The 9,188-nt window shown below is 34.0% G+C and overlaps 3 protein-coding genes across 3 annotated transcripts in view; 2 read left to right on the top strand and 1 right to left on the bottom strand.

Moving 5' to 3' along the window:
- LOC111375860 overlaps positions 1-944 on the bottom strand; it is a 4,105-nt gene extending 3,161 nt beyond the window's left edge. Inside the window, exon 1 of the mRNA XM_022998771.1 lies at positions 624-944. Within this exon, the coding sequence (XP_022854539.1) occupies positions 624-716 (93 nt within the window). The 5' untranslated portion in view covers positions 717-944. The remainder of the gene's footprint in view (positions 1-623) is intronic.
- Positions 945-4,677: 3,733 nt separating this feature from the next.
- On the top strand, positions 4,678-7,097 carry LOC111375859 (sm-like protein LSM2). Its single transcript, XM_022998770.1, has 3 exons — positions 4,678-4,829; positions 4,910-5,068; positions 6,716-7,097. Exons 1-3 carry the CDS (start codon positions 4,827-4,829, stop codon positions 6,833-6,835), a joined length of 282 nt encoding a protein of 93 aa, XP_022854538.1. The 5' UTR covers positions 4,678-4,826; the 3' UTR covers positions 6,836-7,097.
- Positions 7,098-7,429: 332 nt separating this feature from the next.
- On the top strand, positions 7,430-8,809 carry LOC111375858. The gene is made up of 3 exons (XM_022998769.1): positions 7,430-7,630; positions 7,785-7,863; positions 7,949-8,809. The coding sequence occupies exons 1-3, from the start codon at positions 7,607-7,609 to the stop codon at positions 8,572-8,574; spliced, it is 729 nt and encodes a 242-aa protein (XP_022854537.1). The 5' UTR covers positions 7,430-7,606; the 3' UTR covers positions 8,575-8,809.
- The last annotated feature ends 379 nt before the right edge of the window (positions 8,810-9,188 follow it).

Below are 9,188 nucleotides of genomic sequence, written 5' to 3'. Positions count from 1 at the left end.
CACACCCCCCCCCCCCCCCCCCCCCCCCCCCAACAAACAAATGAAAAATAAAAACTCATGATGGACGGCTAATATGATACTTAAAGCTGAAATACCATCACAGTATCTATAGTGAGATCAGACTTCATACTCAAACAAATAATATAACATAACACCACCCAAATTAAAAATGTTCAAGTTGCATACGAGCTAAGAAACAAAGAGACGGGCAAGTAAAACTAATAAACATGTGCCTAATAGATTGACAGATAAATGCTTCATAACAATTCTAATCATATCAGCAAACAAGCAATCGGTTAAACCATTACATATCTGTAGTTTTTGCATTGCAGCCACAGTCATAAACACTACATATAATGAAATACGTTCTAAATACTTAAAATATAACAACTTAAATCCAAACTCCAAGCACAGTAGAACAAAAAATTTAGGCTTAACATCCAAGACAAAAAGATAATAATAATAAATCCAATTCGATTTACAAAGATCCCCTTAATCCAGACAGACAAAATTCAAGAACCTCAATTGTAAAATAGATTATCTGAATCGACTAAATCGAATCATCAAAAAACCCATTTGGATTTCCAACAATTCTGATACCTATCAAAAGAAATTATTTTTACCTTAGAAACCCTGGTAATGGACTGTTCAGGGTGGATGACAAGCCCAGGAAGAGGAAGGTAGCTATTTGAAGCCATCACGCAAAGTTCCGCCATCTATTTCGTTGTCAAGAGAAACCCAGTTTCAGAAACCACTTTTAGTTTCAGATACCATCTCTCTCTTGGCTATTTCCTTTCCTTAAGGGTCACATCAGAATCAGGATTATCTTCAATTGCACCGCAAAACAAGTGCCCTGTTTAATCTGGGAATTGTTAAAAAAGGATAATAATTATATGGTGCGAGATTCAAAAGACTTTCGTGTGGCAACCTTGGGAATCCAGGTCGCGATTATTAATGAAGACAAAAAGTTTTCAACTTGTTCTAGCCCGTTTGACCCTCATTACCTAAAATTGAAAATGGGGGGATAATGTCCCAGCGCATATTTTCCAGTGGCAAAGGGGAGGGCGGATAGGGTTCAGCGCGATAGTGTGTAGAGTTCGATTTCCCGCAAGGTGGAATTGACTTTGTTGCAAGCGGGAGTTGTCATATGGGTTAACAGCCTTGACCTATCCATGTGCTCTCCACCCTGACTCCTGGGAGGCACATCCTGCGATTTACCTCCTCCACGATGATCTAGGGCAGGGTCGGTGGGGGCCCTTAAGGTTGGGGTTCAACCTTTTTTTTTTTTTTTTTTGAAAATGGGGGAATAATATTTTTTAGAAAAAATGAGTTATTAAAAAAGAAGGAAAAATTTTCGATTTACGTGTCATATTATTTTATGAAAGATTGTGTGATTAAAAATAGGAGAGAGAAAAATAAAATATGATGTAATTGAATTTAATGGGGATCAAACGGGGGCTTGTGGATTATTCTCGAAATTGTCAGTTCAATTAAGGTGAGCTTTATTATTTCCTTATTAAAAATAAAAAATATGACTGTTATTCATCACATCAAATCATCATATTTGACTTTTTATCTCTTGTGTGGGGTTCATAACGGCTATATTTTTCATTCTTATTTTTACAATAATGTGGCTCAAATGGGAGCTAAAACTTTTAAAGGTTTTTAGCGATTTAATAATGGGAAAATTGCAACAGCAGCCTCTGACCTTTTCAATTTTTGCAGATTTTACCATAATCTTCATTTGTGTCAACGAAGGTAATTAACCATTCATAAATATACAGTCGGAGTCCAAATGGATGTAAACCGTTAGTTGACCAAAAAAATAAGGCTTCGACCAATTTTGACCAAACTAGAAGGGGTAAATTGATAAGTTTAAAATTGTCACATTAAGCCCCCGTTTATTTCCCATTCTTCCCTCAATAAAATAAAAAATATGACCGTTATTCATCCCATCAAGCCGCCAAATTTGAATTTCTATCTCTTATGTAGGGCCCGTAACGATTATATTTTTCACTTTTATTTTTACAAAAATGGGAAACAAACGAGACCTAAATAAATAAACAGAAATTTAAAAAACCAATTTTTTTTTTTAAATGGTTTCTCCTTCACCCTACCCATCCCCAGCCTACGCCCAACAACTAAAAATCAGCCACCAACACTTATCGCTACCTCCTACACCACCACCGCCGATTATCTTCTTCACCCCACCACCGGCCTCCAAATCGCTCCACCTATCCATACATAGGCACTAATAAGATTTTCCTCCCAATCCTTCTAAGAAATTAGGTAATCCAACTCAAATTTTTCGATTAACAGTGGGCCTGTTTGTTTACCTAGGTGAAAATGCTCAATAAAGTTTGGATGGAGTGCCCGTTTGTGAAATAATAGTGCCGAAACTGAAAGATATCTGGACAAAGTACTCGTTTGTTCACCCGGGTGAAAGTGCTCAAAGGAGGGATCTTAGGAAGTACCATGATAGCTACATATCTAATTCGAATTTTTAAAATGGAACGTGTTGAAGAGGAGACATTTGTTAATATGCTTATTGGGGTTTGAGAGTTGGCTCCAAATGGTTTAGTATAGGATAAGGCATTGTTTTTCTGGTTTTGTTGGGGATGTTGATTTTTGATGTTGTGGGATGGTGTGGTGGTGGCCGATGGATGGCGGTTGGCTACCATTAAGACGATGGTGTGGCCTGTGGGGGCTTAGGGTGGGGTGAGTGGGTGAAGAGGCTGGGGATGGGTAGTGTGAATGAGAAACCATTTTAAAAAAAAAAATGGTTTTTTAATTTTTTGTTTATTTATTTGTGTGATAATTTTAAATTTACCATTTTATCCCTTCTAGTTTGGTCAAAGTCTTATTTTATTGGTCAACTAACAGATCCATTTGGACTCCGACTGCATATTTATGAAATGTTAAAGACTTTTGTTGATACAAAATGAAGGTTAGAGTAAAGTCTACAAAAATTGAAAAGGTTAGGGACCGCTGCTACAATTTTCCCTTTAAAATTTTTAGAGATATTAAATGTATAAAAATTTTAGTGTATTCAATCGACACTTTTAAAAATAGTCGTCATTTATTCAATTTAAAACTTTGTAAAAGTTTTCACAAGTCTCTGGATATTCAAATTATTAATGACTTATATAGACGTTAACTTTTAGCCCACGTTTGGCCCCTTTTTTGAAAATGAAAATAGGTGAAATAGTATTTTTTTTAAATGAATGGTTGAAAAATAAGGAAAAGTTACGTGTAATATTATTTTATAAAAGATTGTATGATTGAAAATAGGATAGAGAAAAATGAAATGTAATAAAATATAATTTAATGAAGACTAAAAAAAATATTAAAATAAAATCTCAAAATTTTAAAACACTTTTAATAAAAAAATAATAATACTATGTATTTTTTGTTCCTTTCAATATCTCTCTCTCTCTCTTCCTCCGTCCCCCCTTTAATCATAATTAAATCTTTTTTAATTGATTATATTTATTTCTATTTTTCTTCTCCCTCTCTTTTTTTAATCTCTATTTTATATTAAAAATTAAATTATAACTAAAAATTCTTATTAAATATTTTTTCTCTTTTTTAATCATTTTTATGAAAAATATCTATTTGTAATTAAAAATTATATATTTGTAATTATAAAATTTTATATAAAGAAAACTAATTTATATATTGATTTCTTGTTTACTCTTAAAAGTACATCATAATGATAATATTGAATATTAAATCTTTTATACAAGAATAATGTAACATATATATTATTTAGATCATTATTTATTTAATTAAAATGACTTAAATTTTTATTCTTTCAATATTTTTTTTTATTATGTGAAGAGCTGAAAGAAAATTATGGAAACCCCACAATGTTCTAAACTCACATGAATTTTACTTTAAATGAAAGTTTTCGAAAATCTTTTGCATTCTACAAAAATTTATAAAGGTTTAAAATGAAAGACTCCATTAATTTGATACAAATCCACTAAAAGTCCATGAAACCCTGAAAGTCTAACAAGTCCATAAAAATTTTCAAAATTTAGTCTTCGTTGGTTTTTCATTTTTGAAAAAAATGAGAATGAAAAATATAGTCTTTACGGATTCCACACAAGAGATAGAAATTCAAATTTGATGGTTTGATGTGATGGATAACGATCATATTTTTTATTTTAATGAGAAAAGAATGAAAATCAAATAGGGCTCACAATTGAATACACCTTGTAATTTTTATTTCTTTATTATTTTTGTACTTTATCTGTTTCTAGAGATTCAGAATTGGAGCCGGCATACGGGCCCGGTTCGGCCTGCCACTGCCCGGGAAATAAATGCAACAATTTTCTTAGCCCGTCAGTATTTCAAGGTTTTTAGGCGCACTTTACCTTCCTCGATAGTCCATGAAACCCTGAAAGTCTAACAAGTCCATAAAAATTTTCAAAATTTAGTCTTCGTTGGTTTTTCATTTTTGAAAAAAATTAGAATGAAAAATATAGTCTTTACGGATCCCACACAAGAGATAGAAATTCAAATTTAATGGTTTGATGTGATGGATAACGATCATATTTTTTATTTTAATAAAAAAAGAATGAAAATCAAATAGGGCTCACAATTGAATACACCTTGTAATTTTTATTTCTTTATTATTTTTGTACTTTATCTGTTTCTAGAGATTCAGAATTGGAGCCGGCATACGGGCCCGGTTCGGCCTGCCACTGCCCGGGAAATAAATGCAACAATTTTCTTAGCCCGTCAGTATTTCAAGGTTTTTAGGCGCACTTTACCTTCCTCGATACTTATCGACGCCCAATTTCTCTCACACAAACGAGAATATGGTGATGCATTTTTCTTCATTCTTTTGCATATTTTTGTTTGCAATTTAATTGGATTGGGTTAATTTTGATTTGATATGCAGTTGTTCTTCTCATACTTCAAGGATTTGGTGGGACGAGAAGTGACAGTGGAACTAAAGAACGATTTAGCCCTACGGGGAACCCTTCATTCGGTGGATCAGTACCTCAACATTAAGCTCGAAAACACTAGGGTTGTTGATCAAGATAAGTACCCCCACATGGTAATACTTTCTCTTTATTTTCTCTCAATTTTTAGGGTCTAGAGTTTCATTCTAGTGAAGATCTTTATTTTTCTGTTTTAATTACCTAATGTTATTTAGCAGTTCGGTTTAGTGACTGATGAAATTTCTGTGCTTTTGTGGGGAATTTGGAGTTAAGAGATTTAGTTGATTGTCTTCGTAGCAAGTTGATTTTTGGTACTTTTCGTATCTCCTGGGTATTCTCTGCGATGCCCATTTTTTGAAAGTTTGCTTGCAGTGTAGAGCCAATCCGAAAAGTAAGACGCCTAGGAAATTTATACCAATGGAAAAGGGTTTGGGAGTGATTATGGAAATTAATGATTGTGAATAAAATGAAATTTGGTTCCGAGCTTCTGTTCGAAATAACCTTAGAGGATTTAAGTTTAGTTCCACCACTATAAGATTAATTAGTTTCCAAAATGTGTAATTATAGTATCCTTTACGATCAAATTCCCAGGTGGGATAATAGTCACACCTCCAAATACCATAAATCCAAAACTACAGGTAGAATTTTAAGTTCTAATGGTGATACAAGTATACATTTTTATAAACAGAATAATGTCTTAAGCGTATTTTTTATTTTATTGAATTATTTGGAATCCAAATTTAAAATTTAACGTCTTTCTGCCCAGTGGATTTTTCGACTGCTCTATTACTTTTCTCCGGTTGAGTTGTGTAGATATCACTTGCGCAACACCATAAAACCCCATCTCCCCGCGGAAAAAAAAAAAAAAAAAGCTGCCTGAGAGAGAGAGAGAGAGATTTGACCATCAACTAATCATCTGAGAAATTCTTGTTTGAACACTGCGTTCAAATCAAATCTGCAAGAAGATTTTTATGCATGTCTCGTATGAACAATCAGTACCTGTTTCTTATTCCCCCCTCATCTCAAAAAAAAGGAAAAGGAAGACAAAATTGTGTTGTGGGATTTTTATGTTCAGCTTTTCCATCACTTTCTCATTCTTGGTATTTTCTTGGGTATGTATGGTATAGTGTTTATATATTTGTAAGATAAACATTGTGCAGTGGATAATCATATCAATTTTCAACACATAATTTAGCTCTCGAATCACCACTTTTCAGAATAAAATTTGCAAATGCAAAATGGCTCTTAGATATAGAGGATTGTTGGTGTTGGCGGTTACACAAATGATGTGCAACTGAAAGTGTTTATTTACTGATTCATACCCATTTTTGGGCATCATTCTATCGCTGCTTATAGCGTACCGTTTTGGAACCACTTTTAAGAAACTCATTTGTAAAACACACATATTTGTTCCTAATTACTTGAACTTTCGGTGAAAAAAGTTGTGAAAGAACATTGTAAAGTGCGTCCGAAGTTAGATTTCAACTAAGCTTGATCTATCTGGAGTCTCTTGGTGTAAAAACCTTTCCTTTTTTTCTTTTTGTTGGGGGTGGGGGTTTATTGCACACGAAAAGGTTTGGATCAATATTGAAGTGATGCTGCATAAGACAAGGCACCATTTTTAACTTTTTGAGCCTACATCATTGCTCTTTCAGTCTGATACAAGTGTTGCCAAAATGCTCTATCTGTGTGTATGTGTTCTTTTGTCATGTACTTTGGCTGAAGATGTTGAAATTTTGTGTCGATCATTTGTTCTATGGCAGCTTTCTGTGAGGAACTGCTTCATCAGAGGATCAGTGGTGAGGTACGTCCAACTGCCACCAGACGGAGTTGACGTGGAACTGCTTCATGATGCCACAAGAAGAGAAGCTCGGGGTGGTTAATTTCAATTGCCCATTCAGTTGTCACAAAAATGTCCTTTGGATTGATTTATCTGTAGTGGATTTGTCCTCTGGAAAAATTTGAAACTTTTTACTCTTTGTTACTAAGAAATGTTCCGATTTCTACATAATAGTGTGACAGCCAAGAGGACACTCGTGTTTTTAATTTGAGATATGGTGCTCGACTTGCAAGAACTATTAGCGAAGTAAAACAAGTTCAATTGAACAAATGATGGGTATGTCATTGAGATTGACTTTGCCTCAACTATTTCCCCCTTTCGTGCTCCATTCGTATCTATTCGTCGACAAGTCCATAGTGTACGATCACAAAAAGTTGGTTTATTAGTCGCATAAATCTTAAATTAGGACACTTAATTTCTTTCAGTTGTATGTTTCAAAATTTTTGTATGATTGTATAATATTTCTATATTTTTCTCACTAGATCAAAAAGAACCCATGGCTTTGTTAAAGTTGAAATTAAATTTTCGAAAAAAGGAAAGTATTGAAATTAATGATTTTATATTTGGCACTGCTCTAAAGTCTAAAATTTCCATTTTTGGATCATTACTTTTAAATTGAACGGCCAATTACATATGGAAAATTAACCTTATTTTGTTATGAAAATATAAACCCTATTCACTCTCCATAATTAAAATGAAAGATCTTTTTTCTTGCTTCCTAAGAAATTCTTCAGTTGAACATACTCAAAAGTTTTCAGAGTTCAAAGGGCAAGGCGGATTTTATTAAGTACTTTTCTTTATCAAGTTTTTTCCAATGGAATATAACAATCACGAACCGGTAACCCTTTATTCCCCTTCTCTTTGTTCAATTTTAATTTTTATGGGCATTTTTGATACATGATAATGGACGGATGTATATTATTCGATCTAGTACTAATCATGTGCAGTTTACCTTACCAAACAAATGATAAACAAGCTCTATGTAAATGCAGACTAGTGTTTTCAAAGTGGAGAACATTTGCTGTAAGCTTTTTCAGAAGAAACTGAAGAAAGAACTATCAAAAATTCCTGGTACTTTTTATTGGTTTTTCTGGACATTGATTTTATTTTATTCTTTTTTTTTTTTTAAATAAAAAATAAAAATTCTGGGTTCTAGGGGTGAATAAGGTTGCTGTAGATTCAGAAAGGAGTCTTGTACTTGTTAAAGGCAGAGTGGATCCTATGTTTGTCACTGCCATTATAGCAAAACTAGGCAAAAATGCAGAAATCTTGTCACACGACAGACAACCTGGGAATAACAGAGAACATGTCGATCAAGAATACCAGAAAAGGGTGCACAAAGACTGTTCTTGCCAAGATTTTAATGGCCACAAGATGGAAGAAAACTTTCACAGATTTCATGATCACGTTAGTCGACATGGTCACAAGATAGACGAAAATTTTAACAGATTTCGGGATCACATTCGACCAGAGGCTGGCGAACATGTATTTAGAGACGAACACTGCAAAATTCATCATCCAAGGAATGTGTATCGCGATCACATGCCTGAGAGGCAAAGTACAGACCTATTTGGTCATTTTGCACAAGGACACTATCGTGGGACAAATTTTAGGTTTCGAGACGGGCATTATCCATTCATGGATGACACATACCTTCAGCCACCGATGATGCCACGGCCAATGCCTGCATATGGGTTCGGTTCAGGAAGGCCAATGCCTGCATATGATGATTGCTTCACCTCATTCAGCGGTGAAAATGCACAAAACTGCTCAATAATGTAAAGCAGTTGTACAATGTCTGGAACTTCATTCTTGTTGCCCTGAATTTCCTTACTATTGGACTTGATTACAGATTTTCTGGGACAGTCTGAATGGTGCTATATCGTGTTTTTTAGATCCCGTTTCTACTTATCTTGACAGAGATTTTCCGTTAAATTGTATTGGTTCTGAAATTGAGGTGAATGTCTCGCACAGTATGAAAGTTTTCATCTTTATTTCTGGCTTGTAACCCAATAATATGCTGGATTATATATGTTTTTAGGAGTAACAGCTTCAAGACAACTAAATTTAGCATGAACTTGACAAATTATCGGTCATGAACTTGTTGACATACTAAGCAAACCAATTCAGCATATCGCTATGGGCTTCTTCAGCAAATTTCACAGCCATTTCATCTTCCAAATTGTACATAAGAATCCATCTATGAGCAACACCAAGAAAGATTTTCACAAAGCTAGCATAGTATAGGGGAAGACGACTCGTGACTAGTGACTAAAGATATATGAATTCATGACTCAAGCTTTTGTATTGATTAAGCATCATACATATATAGGTGCTTATGCTTAAGTGCTCATACCTTGGATTTAGAGGACAAATTTTCGTTTTACAAGTGTCCT

The sequence above is a fragment of the Olea europaea genome, unplaced genomic scaffold, assembly GCF_002742605.1.
Source record: "Olea europaea var. sylvestris unplaced genomic scaffold, O_europaea_v1 scaffold1424, whole genome shotgun sequence".
Classification (NCBI taxonomy): domain Eukaryota; kingdom Viridiplantae; phylum Streptophyta; class Magnoliopsida; order Lamiales; family Oleaceae; genus Olea; species Olea europaea.
This window is presented reverse-complemented; position numbering and strand designations above follow the sequence as displayed.